This window comes from Micrasema longulum, unplaced genomic scaffold (genome assembly GCF_059751315.1).
Source record: "Micrasema longulum isolate JH-2025_06_02 unplaced genomic scaffold, ASM5975131v1 h1tg000471l, whole genome shotgun sequence".
Classification (NCBI taxonomy): Eukaryota; Metazoa; Arthropoda; class Insecta; order Trichoptera; family Brachycentridae; genus Micrasema; species Micrasema longulum.
In genome coordinates this window covers 93793-111338 of record NW_028277669.1, presented here as the reverse complement: position 1 = coordinate 111338, position 17546 = coordinate 93793, and the positions used below count along the sequence as shown (strand labels likewise).

General features: G+C 34.6%; 1 protein-coding gene across 1 annotated transcript in view; it reads left to right on the top strand.

The window, feature by feature from the left end:
* LOC148281306 (hemocytin-like) overlaps positions 1-17546 on the top strand; it is an 82614-nt gene that overhangs the window by 37668 nt on the left and 27400 nt on the right. The window contains exons 32-46 of the mRNA XM_088226908.1: positions 106-294; positions 1284-1473; positions 2661-2942; positions 4735-4803; positions 5822-5943; positions 8019-8153; positions 8850-9127; positions 10322-10446; positions 10673-10866; positions 11486-11695; positions 12128-12292; positions 12393-12687; positions 15269-15452; positions 15806-15911; positions 15998-16187. Of these exons, the coding sequence (XP_088083034.1) occupies positions 106-294; positions 1284-1473; positions 2661-2942; positions 4735-4803; positions 5822-5943; positions 8019-8153; positions 8850-9127; positions 10322-10446; positions 10673-10866; positions 11486-11695; positions 12128-12292; positions 12393-12687; positions 15269-15452; positions 15806-15911; positions 15998-16187 (2734 nt within the window). The remainder of the gene's footprint in view (positions 1-105; positions 295-1283; positions 1474-2660; positions 2943-4734; positions 4804-5821; positions 5944-8018; positions 8154-8849; positions 9128-10321; positions 10447-10672; positions 10867-11485; positions 11696-12127; positions 12293-12392; positions 12688-15268; positions 15453-15805; positions 15912-15997; positions 16188-17546) is intronic.

The window sequence follows — 17546 nt, the reverse complement described above, 5'->3', positions numbered from 1 at the left end:
TTTTCGGAAAGTACTCTGTTTACGCTACTGACATAGAATATCGAATGAAACTACCTTTTATAATAAACATTTTAATCTTTAGTATCCATCTCTCTCTCTGTTCAGCCTACTAGTTCCACCCCTGCTGGAAGTCCTCACCTGATGGAGCAGAAGGTAAAGTGTGTCAGTGGGTGGACCGAGTGGATCAGCAACTCCGTCCCTCAGCACACCAAGGACTCCAAGAACCTTAAAACAACCAAGTCCAGCAAACCTTACTCTGTGGAAGTTGAAGAGATACCAACATTACTGCAAATGGTAAGTTATCTTTGTTAAAGGTTTTCACAAATGTAGTGTTTTACGTACAATAGAAGTTGGGTTATGATCCCATAATCTCGTGGCTATTGTTGTAGACTCACGGGTCAAAGGTCCGAGGTTCGCACCCAGCTCTACCGCAACTTGATTCCCATTTTCTAATAGTGCATTATTTATGTAAGATTTTGGTTGTTGTTGAGGTTGGAGCTCCTACACCAGTTGGAAATGGACAGAAGAAACGAGGTTGGGTTATAGTTATATATATAATATATTGGGCATATTTATTACATGGCGAATAATATACAGCACTATGTTATGGAGCGCAAGAGTAACAGTGATAACGAGTTGAAGTGATTGCACATAAGCTACATGCTGGAACTGACTGACTTGAGCTGCTGCATGACTGGGTTAAGCTGACTGGCATTACCGAGCCCTGTGGTCTCTCTTAAAAGCCGAGTTCCTTTGTTCTTCATGTCTCCATGGCGGGAATGGAGATAATGTACTCCAGTACATTGCTCTGGAATATTTCATCTGATTTCGTTATTGAGTTAATGTTTTATGTGCAGTATTGTTGATCTTGCAGAAAACAATGTATTGTATTCAATAGAAAATGCTGAGTTGCTTTTTGGGTCGTTGCTCTATATCTCAGATAAATTATTTGGTGCGTGTTTGTGACATTGATCACTGGACTTTGACCCCCATATTTACAACTCGTTGAAAACGGCCACCAAAATTGAAATATTAGGGTAAATCATACCGAAATGTTTCTTTTGCTAAAAAAAAAAACAAATTAGTGTTTTGAATGTTTACAAAGGTGACATCAATAAATTAAATACTGATAGACTGTTTGTTAATTGAGCCTGTGGTATGTAGAAATATAAATATAGATTTTCCCTTTTCTCGCCTTTATCTGCACCCAACTTGCATATGAAGCTATTGGAGCATTTGCTACCTACATGTAGTTCCATTGACAGTTTATTTCCGGCTTACAGATTAATTTATCCGGTGGAGTGTGTCCTCCTGAGATGATGGCGGACATCGAGTGCCGCACGGTGGATGGGCACCAGTCAGCTAAGGAGACGGGCATGGATGCGGAGTGTAGCCTGGAGAAAGGGTTGCGCTGCCGCCAACCCTCCTCTCAGCCCTGTCCCGACTTCCAGATCAGGGTCATGTGCAAGTGTGGTGAGTACCTTCGCATTGAATACTTGTTTCGTTGGTCCTTTCATTTATTCTTCTATCGTTCCCTCACTTGAGGCTTGTAGTTTGCGAATGACCCGGTCGAGGCCGGTAGCATCTTTGTATCCATCGTTTCTTTTGTGTTTCAAGTTCATTTACTGACTACAATTGCATCCATTCTCTGTGTCTGTAGTAATTTCCTACATGCTTATTTAGTATTAACATCGAAGACCCTTCGTTTTTTTCTGTTTCAATGTCCACATCACTGAGAGTTGACAGCTCTTACTCTTGACAGCTATCCTCCCACTATACCTTGACTCTGGGCGGATGGCTGTGGTCACTGAAAAGCCTGTCACAGACCTGAGCCGATCAGTCCAGCATGTTGATGTTCTTTCTCACACTTTTTTTCTCTCTGCCTCTAATTACCGCAAGCCTCTCTGAATTGGCGTTTGAAACTAAACTGGAGAATGCAATTTAAACTGGCAGTGGAGAGTCTGGCCTTTTGATTAGATCTTTTCTAGGATTGAAACATCCGTATGTCTAGTTTTCCAAGGCACTCTCTAAATTTAACTTCCTTGAATTTTTTAAATGTATTATCAACTAATGGACTTGTAGGTATTGATGCATAGTGCTAAATTAAATGTATCTAACCGTAATTAAAAAGGCGTGGTAGAATAAACATTTACTTGGAGATTGAAGTCTGCAAAAAGCCATCATCTCAACTGAAAATAATTCTAATATCACACTTATTTTTTATTTATTTGGAGCTGTTAAAGGATCTTGTGATATTTGCAAATTTGTGTATAGTTAACCAATTTATAATTGAAAATATAAATCAAGTTGTGATTTAGAATTATTATCATTAAGATACGCACTCTCTGTTTCTGTGCTCGGAGGGCCGGCCATACGAAAATAGCATGTAAAGACGCGTGCCTTTGTACGCGCTTTACGTGTTGAGGTTGAGTGTTCCGAAAAATTTTAGATTTTGTACTCTCAGAGACATCAGTTAGAAGCTTGATGAAATACTAGGACACAAGGAATTATTAAAATTATCGACAAAACAGCGGTTCAAATGAGAGTTTCTAAAAATTGCCTAAAATTTCGCGCCCTGCTAAGAACAGCCATAGCAATACCTAGCGGCACAGAAAAGGTAATAAATTGTGAGTTATTTTTTGTCTTTATGTCCATGCCAGAAAAAGATATTGAGACGTCAACTGCGGCCGTATACGAATCATGGACAACCCCCAAGAAAACTCATCCTGAAATATTATCGCACCTGGTGTGTGACGAGAGCCGCCCCAATCAGGAGCACCCGAGGGACTGCGCCCTGTTCCTGCAGTGCGCCCCCGCCATGGGTCCCCCCGAACACCCAGACCTTGTGGAGAAGACGTGCGGTCCCCATATGCTGTACCATCCTATCAGCATGACGTGCGATTGGCCGTCCGCTGTTATCGTTGTCAAACCGGAGTGTGGAGGTAACTCGTATTTAGAAGCATTATGTATTTTTCTATTGAAATCTGAATTAAGCTGAGATGTCAAGTTCTGATTCATAAACTGAGGTAACCCACTAGTATGACAGGCTTCTAAATTTCCCTTTCTCTAAAACATCTCCTACTCTATTAAGGTACCTTTGTTTGAATAAATCAAACAACGTCACATGCGGATCAATTTTAGAAATACAAAACTTTAAAAAACATAGCGCTGATAATTTTTTTAATATATTTATTTATTCAAAATTACACTTGTTTAAATATAAGTGAACTTATTATTATATTTTTAGGCTGTGCCCGTGTCAAGCCATAATAATTAACAATAAAAAATATATAGTAAAATACATCAGATTCAAATATAATGACATGTGATGCAATATAATAACAATTCAGAAAAAAAGGTGTAAGTAATAAATAATAAAATTCCAAAGAATGCAATCTTAAAAAGATAATCAGACATTGTAGCCAGGGGCGAAGGAGCCTATGAAGCAAGTGAGGCTGAGCCTCACTAAGAAATCATTGCTATTCACCAGTACCTAATATGTATTTTAATTCGCATTATATCAACACAAAAATAAAACTATTATTTTATTGGTTGGTTGGAAGAAGTTGCCATTTGGCAATAAGCCCGCCAATGTACAAATAACATTATATACAAAAAGTTAAATAAATATAAACATAAAAAACTAGCAACCAATATAAAAATGCCTACAAACATGGTTCGTACTGTGTTATTTACTGTAGGTACCTACTTAACATTTACGCATAGTATACTTAAAGATCAACATCACTCGTCGTTTTGTAAAAACGTGCTAAGTGCCGCAAGTAAAAACATAATTATTTTTATTAACGCCATGGTCGAGTTTTGCTTGAAAATATAGAGCATAGGATAAAATAACACGAAAAAAATAATTACAGTTTTTGAAACGAGCTAAATACATCTTTACTTCTACTACCTAAGGCTTAATTTCGAATACGCGAGATGACACATACGTAAACATGAGGCCAACTGAACCGATGTTTCCGAGAGCTTGCACTGTTAGTATAATTATTACTCAATGACGTCAAAATTGTCATAGTGTGAGTAAGTTTTGCTAGTCACACATTTAAGTAAGAAATTCGAACCGAAGACAAATATTTTTGAAAAATTAAATGGTGTCTTTATTGGTTGACAGCTTTGCTCTGTGCATTGTAGTGAGACATTAAAATATAAAATGTAAATTATAAATTTAGATTCATACATAATCAAATTTACAAAATAACGATATCATTGAAATCAACAAAATAAAAGTATAATAGTAAAATATAGAAGTATTGAAAAAAAACAATATAATAAATCATTGAAATCAATAGAAAAAGAATATATATATAAATACATAATTGAAATGATAATTGAGATATGGTTTCTAGAAACTCACTCTACACTGTAGTAAGAAATAGGAGTAATAAATAATATTTCAAATAAGATTGAGTATCAAATTAAATAATACAAAAATATATAATGAAAAAAACATAAAAATGTCAAGATATATAAAAAGCAAATATAAGTAAAAGTATGGAAGGAAAGCAGATTTGTCAATTTTTGCTAATTGCTAATCTCGAACTTTATTTAATAGTCTATTAATAAAAATAAAAAATACTGCTGACCTTCCTCATTGCTGTTTTTAAAGTGTTATTGTCTATGGAAAGCCATAAAAACACCAGCTTCTCCAATTTTACAATCTCAATTTTTTAACAAAAATAATGTAGGAATTTAATTGGTATTTTTTTTCAACAGATACAATATCTCCAACTGAATCAGTTCATCCTACTGTGGGAGAAACCATTTCATTTTTGGAGAAAGTCGGTAAGGGACATTCTCTTTTAACACGGGCGAACTTCAATAGCTAAGCGTAACTCAACCTTTTCAATGATACACGCATTGTTGATTTATTTATTTATTTTCAGTTCACAAATAGTAAAAGATATCACAATATAAATACAATTTATAAAATAAAAAATAATAACACTAAACATCTTTCACCAATTATATGTGAACACCAATAGTCACAAAAGAAAAATCAAAAATTTTGTTTAGACCAAAATTTTGTTTTCATTTTATGTTATTAAAGCAGTTTACTAGAATTTATATAAGATTCATTTTAATGAAATTTCATTTAAAATAGATGCAATTTATACAATCGAATAGAATTTTACTAAAATAATTATAAAGTCTGGTAGTAATAATAAGTTTTTTTAAATGTAAATCAATAATTATAGTAATAATAGTCACAATCAAATAAAAAAATAAGAATATAAAGTTTTTTGTTTATAAATAAACTTATAAAAAATACCAATATAAAAGACACATATGTAAATATTAATAATATATGCATTTAAATAAAATTAACAAATATAAATAAACCAAACAATATTGAATCAACTGCTCCAATTGGGTTTTTGTTATTTTTATAATGAGTTTTGTTAAATAAATAATAAAGATGTACATATATACCGAGTTTTTAAAACAGTCTAAATATTATGTTAATTATCTCTGTTTATTAAGTAAATCTTCTTTGTTTATTCTCAAATGTAAAAACATTTCAAAAAAGTATATTGTTAAGTGTCCTCGGCACGGGTAACCCCAGTGAGGTCACATTATTTTTATTATTGTTTATAGTTTGTAAGAGTAAAATATGAATAAATAAAATAAATAAATATTTGAGTTAGCAGAAAGCCTAATATCCATCTCTAGGTCTGTCTTCGCCATCACTCTCCCAAGAGTGTTTCCTTGTTGAATTTAATTTATTAGAAATAGCCCCTATTTACATATTGACGCACTTGATTCACGATCTCTTCTTGATGCTCAATATTGAATATTTCAGAAGGCACAGTAAACCCGTGCGGCGCAGGGAAGGTGCGGTCCGACTGCGCGGTCAACTGCCTGAAGGTCTGTCTCTACTACGATCACTATCTCAAGTCTCAGGGGAAATGCTCCGGTGGTCAGGTGAGAAAGAAACATATATCAAGACACCTTATTTTTTTAAATATTTTTTTTTTATTTAAATCTTAAAGTAGGGCACACATATCACACATATTGTTATGTGTGTTCTAATAATAACATTGCAAATATATTTAATTTAAAAATTGTTTATCACATATGTCTTGACCATTATTTTAAATTTTGATATGTTTTTTTCTTCATAAATATTTTTTTTCATTTCGTAATACTTTTTAATTGCTTTAAATAAAATGGAATTTTGTGACTTTGCCTTTTTCCTAAATGGAAGTCTAATTTTGTTCTTTTCTCTAGTATTGTGATCGTGTTCATGCTGGTTCCGATAAATTTTTTTCCAAAATTCTGTTTTTTTATTAGAGTTTATAATTTTATGAACAAATATCATTGTATTGTAAAATATTCTTTGTTTATATGTTAATAATTTCATTTCATTTACCATCGACTTTACCCTCGTATATCTGTTTTTTTTCTAAATGATTCTAAAGGCTTTATTTTGTAATACAGTTAGTTTATCTATGTTTTCTTTGTTTGATAAAAATAAAATGCTACTACAGTAGTTAACGTGTGGTTCAATAATTGCTTTGTAAATAGTTTTGCAGGAGTTCTTATCAATAAATTTTCTGATCCTTCCCAAAATTGATATTTTTTTTGCAATCTTATTTATTACCATCTTAGCGTTTTGGTTAAATGTAAGTTTTAAATCCAACATTACACCTAAATATTTAATTTTTATCTTATATTAGTCAATAATATTTTGAGTCTGTCCGAATTTTTATGGACAAAGACTGAATTCGACCTCCTATGGACTTATTAAGATTAACACTATAAAGGTTTTAGCTCAACTAAAAAAAAACAATAATTTGAAGAATTAAAGAAATATGGATGTTTAAAAATAAGCAGAATTATGAATATTATACACCATCCCTGTGTGTTTTTTTTTGTGTATTTGGTGTTTGTAACATTTATTGTAAACAATATTTTGAGTTTGTCCAAACTTTTGTAGACAAGGACTGGATTCGACTCCCTGGGGAGCTGTTTATATTAACATATTACAACAGAGATGAAGAACATTTAAGAGAAGGTAATATAGAAGTCTAGGCATCTACAGGGCTTATGACCTGTCAATGGCTGGTTTAAGTGGCCACTTTACGAACTGTGTAACATTAACCATTCTGCCCATATTTGAACATCTATATTCCTTCAATTCTTTCATCTGTTGATGTTTGTGAAGTTAAAGAGCTGAAACCTGCCCTGTAGATGCCTAGGCTTCTATATTACCTTCTCTTAAATGTTCTTCATCATATGTTAATATAAACAGCTCCCCAGGGAGTTGAATCCAGTTCTTGTCTACAAAAATTTGGACAAACTCAAAATATTATACATATTTTTATGTATTTTTGTATTACTTATTTCAGTACTCACTCTTATTTGGCATATTATTTATTACTCCTATTTCTTACTACAGTAAAAAATGAGTTTCTAGAAACCATATCTCAATTATCATTTCAATTATGTATTTATATATAGGTATATTCTTTTTCTATTGATTTCAATGATACTATTATTTTGTTTTTTTTTTCAATACTACTATATTTTACTATTATTTTATGGAACACAATCTAAAAAGCCTTAATAAGTTCATTAATATTTAAACTTTATCATGCGGGTGAGATTTATCTGGCTGAACCAATTCACCTACTAGGCAACGCCAGGGAGGAAATCCAGTTTGTCTACAAACATTCAGACATACTCGAAACTTTGTATTTAGTTTAATTATTAATTAATATTATTGTTATACAAGTAAGTAAATTCAAGTTAATGTGTAGATTTACATCTGAGAACAAATAAGTAAATAAAGTTATTTTTTTCTGAACCCATGTTGCCTGATCTTCAAACTCTATTTTAGTAATCTATAATACTTAAATTTGAATATGACTACTGAAATGAACATTGAAACTTCGAACAAAACTAAAAGCGAAAATGTGTTTATTCAAATGACACTTCGTGGAAATTCCAAAATTTTCTGTAATCTTCATATTTACGTATTTTATCAACTTTCTTAGAAATGCATCGCCGGCTGTGTAGAAGAAAGTACAGCGTTCACTCCGTGCGGGAAAGGATATTTTTGGAGGGATTCCAAGACCTGTGTTTCTCTTGCTGATTGCACGTGTGTTTCGGAAGAAGGTAAACCCGTCAAGGTAAGGAAACTACCGCAATTCATAAGTGAACTAGTTCTTAGAATTATCCGCAGTTGAAAGGAGAAAAGTGATCTGATCAATTTCAGACTGTCACTTGTTGTTGCAAATGATAAATCTCTATGCTCAGAGAAACTAACTATTTTATTGTAATAAAAGCCGGACAGTGTCTGGATTCATCAATACTTCTATGCATCAAATGCAAAACCTCAGAAATGAATTTGCAGATCATATCAATTTATGGCTAATTCATCATACCTTGTTTTATATGTACACCCTTATTTTGAGACCCCTGAAACATTATTCACAAACAATCATACTTACATCAAAATACTCATTCAGTTGTACATAGGAAATAGGTACTACTGACATTACAACAATAACCAAGGAACCAAAAATTCAATCTGTTTATAAATATGTAAAATTCTATTTATTTATACTAACATACAACATACATGATGTGCCTATGTTTATATCATAACATATGTGTAAAATTTATAAACGTAATACTCATCTTATGTTTTATTATTTTTTAACTATGTTAATCGATTTGTACAAATTGGCTACAGCTGTTAATAAATAAAAATACGAGAAATCAGTAATTAAATAGATAGGAGGATTTCTTTATCAAAATACATAAATAAAGATTGTTCTTCTCAATAAGATAAACATTCTAATGATGTTACGTGTCTTCCTCAGCCTGGAGAAGTGATCCACCAGGGCCCATGTAAAGTTTGCCAATGCTTGAACAATGAGTATGTTTGCGACGAGTCTCACTGCAAGAAGAAAACAACTCCCATACCCAGGAAGCACGCAGATGTTGTCATGTCTGAGAAAATTCAGGAGCGACCGACCGAAACATCCCAGTCTGCTGAGGATCAAGAGGGGGTCGAGGAAGAGGAGGGATTCTCTTTCGGCGTCACCGCCATCTTGCGGCCCACTACACTGTCTCCTCCTCCAGAGTGTAGTCCTGATGGGTAATTATGCAAAAAAGCTCAGTTTAGCTCCATAGCTTACTGTGTAAGGGTCTAACCTCACATCTGGAACGGCATTACAAACTGCTGGCATAACCGGGCACCGGATTGGCATGTCGGACTGCAGTCAAACAAAAATAAAATAATAAATGAAACTATACGAAAAAAGGCACCACCGTTAGTTGCATGTTCCAAACTGTAGCTCGCATTGAACTGTGTGTGAAAGAGTAAGGAATTTTGAGAGATTTGCCTCCAGTTTGGGATGACGCATGGTCTTTTGTAAGTTTCAAAAGTTTTTTGTACAGTTCTGGACTGCAGGCTGCAGTGCGTCGCCTTGTTTTACACATACAGTTCTACGCGCAGATCTGATTGGCGCATCATGTTTCCTGCGGATTTATCTGTAGGTATAATGAGCGCTATTGTTTCCCTGCCTTGGGCAGTTCTTCTACACATATTATTCCCGTCCAATCTCTTATATTGCGCAACTTGGGTGTTTCCCTTGGTGATTATCTATTTTGCCTGTTAGGATCGTTTGGAGAAGGATGCAAGTTGCATCCGCGAAGTAGATGCCCCAGATATGAGATTTTACAAATCTTTACATTCAACAAGAGTTCTCTATCGGTATTGGCTCTTTGTAAGACTTCTTAGTTTGTCACCATTTTGGTCCATGATATGCGAAGCATTGAAGAATAGAATGCTTTTAACCACTTTATGGTGATCACTTTTAATGTTCCATATTTGCAAACCAAATAAAAGAACTGACCACACAAGGCACTTGATATTATTAGCTCCACATACTGACATTTTTTAATTATTTTTAAATTGATTTAATCATGGTTATAAATAGATTACACTCACCATATATATGTTTTCAATGGACCTTTTTTATCCATCTAATGTTCCAAGTATGAGGAAAACCGATAGGAAGACCCTCAATCTTTAAAACTGTTTTCGAGTATATTGAGAGAGTGCTTTTAATGTACTTCTAACTAAAATCATAGTGTGCTATTTAAAGTATTAATTTTGTGGTCAATCATTTCAATAAATGTTGTAAATATTTGTACATTACCACTTACTGACTTTTCTATGTCTACCTTCGAGAGGGTAGCTTCGAGACGTACCCGTCTCTTCGTCAGGACTCTAATTGCACTAACCTCGGGTCTTTGATGATAACATTATGTTGTTTGAATTTTATAGCTTTACGGATATCATGTGGGGCGATGCTCCCCTCCCTGATGAAGCGTTCTCAGCCAGCAGTGTCCTGGGACCGGCATTTGAACCTAAAAATTCCCAACTCAATGGAAAAGTCACTGAAGAATCAGGTAATTTTAATTTTAATTAGCACTCTTTAAAAATAGTATCGATAATCAAACTTCTGTCGAGGGCATTTTCCTGATAACTTTTTAAGACTGTTTTCAATAATTTTTCTAACATTATCTTTCCATCTCCTGATAACATACTGGTTAAAAATCCTAATTTATTGTCCATAGTAGAAATATAAAAATGTTCAGATAGCTAAGCATTTTTTGTCTTGTATGTCTTTGTTAGGAGGCAGTTGGACTCCCAAGCAATCTACTCCTCACGAGTATATTCAAGTTAAACTTAACGGCAAAGAGCCCGTGTACGGTATAGTCTTGCAAGGAAGTACACTGTTTGACCAGTATGTAACTAGCTACGAAGTTTTGTACAGCGATGATGGACACCATTTCTCGAGTGTCAACAACCTCAGTGGTAAAAAACAGGTAAGCACATTGATATATTCTTGCGCATTTTTTGTTTTTGTTTTAATTTTATCTACTCCACCAATAAAACCAGTAACATTTGGAAATAAATGCTTCAATGCATGTGTTTGCATACATAAAATATCAAACCCATATAATTATTTTAATGTATTCATATAAAAATAACTTGTGCATCTGTTGACTTGCAATTTGAATAGTAGCTCATTCAAGCCATCGTATCTTCTAGAACAGACATCATAAGATCGCCACAAGTTGTATGTGAATCTACATTAATTATTTGCGTCATTCTCCTCACTGCTGAGGGCCATGACCATCCTTTCTCTTTGTCTTCAACACGCTATGGATTGTTGTTGTTCTCCACCTCTCCCAACACTGCCATCCGCATCTCTACATCCACAGATGAGCCTGTTGATCCTTGATTTGGCCAGTCCACCTAGTGAGGGATATTCTTCTACTTTTTCTGCCTTCAGCCTCTCCCTCGACGACATGTCCGAAATACTGGAGGATACACTTTAAACAGATGGAGGATAGTCTGTCATCTACGTTTAGCTCTTTTAAGATGGAAATATTTGTCCTTCTTGCGGTCCAGTGGATTCATAATTAAATTGTTTGGCGACAGGTTTTCAGAGGGCCGACTGATAATTCAACCCCAATGAAGCAGATGTTTGACATTCCGTTTGAAGCGATATATGTCAGAGTGATTCCCAAGACCTGGCACGATACGGTGGCTATCAGGATGGAGTTGATCGGCTGCAGCCCCGTGTCCAGCACCACGGTGACTACTCCTGCTGCTGTTAAGAAGACCACTTTACCTGCTACTACCATCAAAGTAAGTTTATGAATGAGAAATCAAAAAGAGTATTATTCCGTTTGGATCTTAACGTTCTTCTAACTTTTTTGCTCTCTTGGTAACTAATAGTACAGATGAAGTGAAGCAACTGACAAAATGGTCGAACTTTTAATTCTGTGAGCTTTTTTCCAACTTTTTTTTACTAAATTGTTTTGATATTTTTGATTAACATGTGTGTTTTGCACATAATGAACCAGGATAAAAGGTTTATACTGATTACAGAAATGTAATATAAGCAATGAGTTTACTTCACCTTTAACACATCAGTTTGTTCACTTATCTTCAATGGGCTCAATTAATGAATAAATTTAATAAAATTATTTGTTTCTATCATTTTGTTTCTGTAGAATTTTCTTTTGTAAGTTATCGTTTTATTATCCGTATTTAAAATGTCTTTACAATTGCTTCCAGCATGGAAAAGGACCAGTTTGCAAAGTTCCCCAGAAGTTAATAGCCCTTCCAGTGAAGACTGTTGTAGTCAGCTCCAGTAAGAGTGACAAACCGACGAGCAATCTTCCCTTAGAACAAGCACATGCCTGGCAGCCACTTACTAACTCACCGCACGAATGGATTCAGGTAGCACTTTCTTCGGACTTAGTTTAAAAGATTTGTCATTAAACATTCGAGTATTATTTTAATAATTTTGATTACATAACATCTGTTACCTTTGTTTCAGTTGGATTTGGGCTCTCCCCAGAACATAACCGGTGTTATTAGCAAAGGTGGTCCGGATGGGTGGGTGTCAGCCTACAACATCAAGTATTCTGCAGATAGAACCAACTGGAGTCCTCTAGTGAACGAAGACAAGGAGATCAAGGTGTTCCCCGCCAACTACGACAGCAAAACTCCCATCACAAACTCTTTCCTTGTTCCCGTACACGCTCGACACTTGAAGATAATCCCAGCCAAATGGCACGAAAGTATCAACATGAGAATCGAGCCGCAGGGTTGCCACGAACCATACACAACATGTAAGTGAACTAACTGCCTTGCCGACACTGGTTGATTTTGGTGAAATATATATTCAGAACATTGGTTCAGCTGGGCACTAGCCGCTCACACCAATTTGCAATTGTAGAGCTCCTTTCCAAAGTTGACTAATTCCGAGATATGGAAAATTGAGTTTATATAGATTTGAATTAGCAGAACATGTTGATATATTTAATTTTTGCCAAAATGCACTATTAGCAATGCAGATAAACAAAATATTTTTCAAGAAACTGGCTATTTCCAGAGACCTTATCAGTTTTGGTAAAAATTCAAACAAATAAAACGTTTTTTCAAATATTTATTCAGGATATAAAAATACCCGTCATGCCTTCTCAACTTTATCCACATCATATCATTACTTTCGTTGAAATGTAATACATCTCCAAGAAGATCTTGATCGTCTAAGTGATTACTGTAATAAAAATCAATTGTACATTAATTCCTCAAAATGTTATTCAATGACATTTACTAAAAGTAAAAATTTTACTCTGCGCAATTATACGATCAAAGATTATTCCATATCGCGGTGCAGCGAGATTAGAGACTCGGGAGTTATTCTCGATAGTAGATTGCTGTTTGGGTCTCACATAAACTCTATTGTTGAAAAAGCTTACTAAATGCTGGGCTTCATTTTGAGAATTTCCAAACCCTTTAAAAACCAAATACATTGAAAACTTCATACAACACTTTTGTACGCAGTAACTTGGAGTTTGCATATGCTGTGCGGAGCCCACAATACATAACAAACATAGAAAGGATTTACAAGATTCAACGAAAAATTTTTAAATACCTTGAAATAGACGCCCTTTATCTGAATTAAGCTATTTATATAAATTACTAAATGATAAAGTTGACTCTTTTAACCTACTCCCCAAAATTAATCTTAATGTCCGATGTCGCGTGACAAGAAATAAGTATTTATTACATCTGCCAGTCTGTAGCACTAACTATGCACAACACTCTTTCCTCTGTCGTTCTTGCTCAAACTATAATGCTTTTTTTTTCATCTATTGATATATGAATGATATGAAATGAAATGCTATGAAAATAAATTAAGACTCATTCTTTCTGGCTGCGATACGCTCCCATTTGCTATTTAATTATGCTCACGCTTACATACACCTGAACGCTTATTCCCACACAAATACACACAGACACACCTTTACACTTACTTTCATACAAATACACACCCTTTCGTCGTACCACAATTTAATATGTATGATTTTTATTTAGAAAATTCGCTGGTCTGTCTTTAAACCGTATCTTTTTTATGTTATTATATCATTGTCGACTGTTTGTTTCTGTAAAATGAAAATAGACCTGTAGAGTAAAATACTTAAAAAAGTACTGACATGAAAACGTACCCATAGTTAGTATGATTGTTTATAATGTTTATTTATATACCAAGGCTACATTCAACTATCATCCATATGCTTCCAAAAATTGGAGGACACTCATTTTTGGTACATAAAAAAAGTTGTATTTTAATGTTAACAATCAACATTCAATTTTGGTGGATCCCAATCAGGTTCTTTCCTTAAATTCCATTTATTTATTTTAAGGGAATGCAAAAATAACAACTCACGTTTATTCTATTTTAAAAAGTATTCCTATAGAAGAGCTTCGTAATTTTGCTGCTAGGCATAGTTTGGCGTTTACAAAAATATAAATTATATTTGAATATGAATTGTTTTAAGATTCGTTAATTGCTCAGGTACAAATATTTACCTATGAAAAGTTACACAATCTTTTTTACAATGTTTATCCGAAAGGTTAGTACACGATTTCATGACACAAGTAAGCATTTTGGTTTCGATTCTAAATTTCGCTGGTAGTCATGATAATGTTTATTTTACTTCAAACAGTCTGTAGTAAAAAATATCAATTCTTGAACAGAACCCTACAATTTGCTATAGAGGAAAGAATGTATGAAAAGAAATGACTTAACATACGTAATAGGTAACCGTATGAGGGCTTACAGGTTGTGGTTGCGAGATGATTTTATATAGGGAGTTCTATCTGCTCTCTGCATGGGTCGGTCAGTCTACAAGGGTATCGCCATTGCAAAGAGAGAAGTCTGGATAAAGTATAAAATATAATTTATCAAATAAGTATACCAATAAATTAAATTTTATCTATGTTTATCGATTAATTTATTATTATAGGATTTGTTCATCAAAAAATCTAAATGAGTTTCAATGGAAGCACCCGCCTTCTGTCAAAACTGTTTGTAAAGACTAGTTTATTTCCTCTGTAACACATTTTAGGTGACACGCCAAGACATTTTGGGTAAAACGTATCGTTTACGGATGATTTTCGCCCAAGAATGAGCCATTGGTTTTCTTCTTTCACTTATATTTATTTGCGCTGCAAAAATGATTAACATTCCTAATTCCTAGATCTGACACAGCACCCGAATCGAATCAGGTTTTTACATCGGTTTGACATGCCAAGCTAAAACGATTACCCATTACTGTCCTAGAGGGTTAAATTCAACATTTGGACATACTTAAAATATTGTTGATTACATATTTAAGTTAATTGGTATTTATAACTTTCTAGTGGAACTGGAAGAAATTCCGACCTTCACTATCGGTCCTGAAGTGGAGGTAGGGGAGTCCGGGTGTAGCGCATGTCCTGGAGTGGAGTTACCCGTGGACGGCTGTGACTGCGACGGTATGCTCCTATACGATGGCCAGCAATGCGTGCCGCAAGTTCGCTGCCCCTGCATAGTTGGACACATACCGTAAATAAACCATTATTTTATAAATATTATAACGTTTTAAAATAGGATTTCTCTCCCATCTCTGAATACAAGTTAAATAATGAGTGCATTGGATTAAGTATTGTCTTATGAGGGATTTGTTCTGAAAGGAAGGTGATGACATCGACGGTTTTACAGGACGGCGGGAGCTCGCAGATGTGAAGAAGAGGCAACTTGGGTTAAGGTTCTCGCGAGGCATCCGCAAGTCGTGTCCAAGCCAGGTCTACCTTCGCACCCTCTATTTTGATATCCCCCTGTTAATCACGATATTAAAAAAACAAAAAACGGCAATTTCGTCTCAACCGAATTTCAGAATTTTTACATGTCTTTTCTAGGTATGCTGTGGGAGCTACATATATGACAGAAAAATGTGAAACATGCACATGTACACTCCGTGGTATTCCTTCATGCGAAAAAAAACCGTGCCCTAAATGCAGTCATGTAAGAAAAACAAATTAATACTTTCACTGGTAATAGATTTCTATAGATTCATCAATATCTAATCAACTATTTTTACTTGATTTTAGGGTTTGGTTAGATCTTTAAGCAAGAAATGCCAGTGTGGTTGTGTCCCCTGTCCCACTGGTAAGATAGCCTGCCCAACCAGTGAAATTTGTATTCCTGAAGAGTCTTGGTGTAACGGAGTCCAGGACTGCCCTGATGACGAAGTGGGTTGTACTACCACACCGCTACCGACGACTACCGCTGTTGCTGAAGGTTAGATTATTACACATTGTTATAATGTGTATACACTCTGTGTATTCTCTTGACAATATCAAATACTCTCATTCTGCAAAATTTCCAAGTCAAACTAAACTCTAAACTTAAAGCAATTTTAATTACATATTTATATGATATTATGACATGTAATGCAGAGCTAAGTAGAGAGCTAATTTCTTACATCTTTAACACTAGTCTTACTAATTCAGCCACACTCTGACAATTCAATTTATTCAAGTTGTTATTTGATTGTTAAGTTTATGTCAAATAATTAGAGGGATAGTTAAAAACTAACAGCATTAAATGTGCTTTTCATGCTCTTAAGTTTAAAATGCCATTTACGTGTGGACAATACAATAGATATGACAATATTGTCTTGTCCCACCTCCATGATTAGTCTCGACCGCGTGGGACAGAACGCTGGGATGTTACGAAAATTCGGCCGCAGTTTACACATAAATCACAGAAAATGAATACACGACGGCGTCTGCTACGAGCTAATTCACGAAAAATATTATTAATTTTATACCAAAATGCATTAGAATTGTTCAAGGACGAACTAAATAATAAAAATATTTTTTTCTGCCACCACTTTCGACAGAAAATTTTTCACGTCGAGCAAATCATTGTTCCGCAGAGGTAGCCTGTCTGTCTATCTCGGTGGCAATGTCTCTTGGCATACCCATCTCCATTTTGCCTATCTTTTCCAAAGTTATTGAACGAATAGCTTACAAACAAATTAACTGTTATCTGACACTCCATAATCAACTTGATCCTCTGCAATCTGGTTTTCAAGCTGGACACAGCACTACTACCATCTTAGTTAAAATGACTGACAATATGAGACAAGCAATGAATGATAAACGTCTAACGCTTTTGGTCCTACTTGATTTTAGAAGTGCTTTTAACTCTGTTGATTTTGACCTGCTTCTCGCTAGACTTAAGTCCTTAAATCTATCTTCATCCGCGATAAATTGGTTTTCAACGTATTTACGTGGACGTCGTCAATACGTTAAAATGGCAGATGTCTTTTCAGATTGGATTGATCTTACCGCCGGTGTGCCACAAGGGGGGGTGCTTTCTCCACTTTTATTTTCCATTTTTATCAATCCAATAACAAAAAACCTCCCCTGCTCGTACCATTTATATGCCGATGATTTGCAATTGTATATTCATTTAGAACCTGTCGACATTGTTGAAACACATAGAGTAATGTCACTTGCACTCGAGCATATCTCTTCATGGACAAAAAAACATGGACTTCTCATAAATCCAACAAAAACCCAAATTGTACTTGTTGGTAGTAAACAAATGTATTCAAAAGTGAATTTTCCCACACTTCCTCTTTTCAAAATA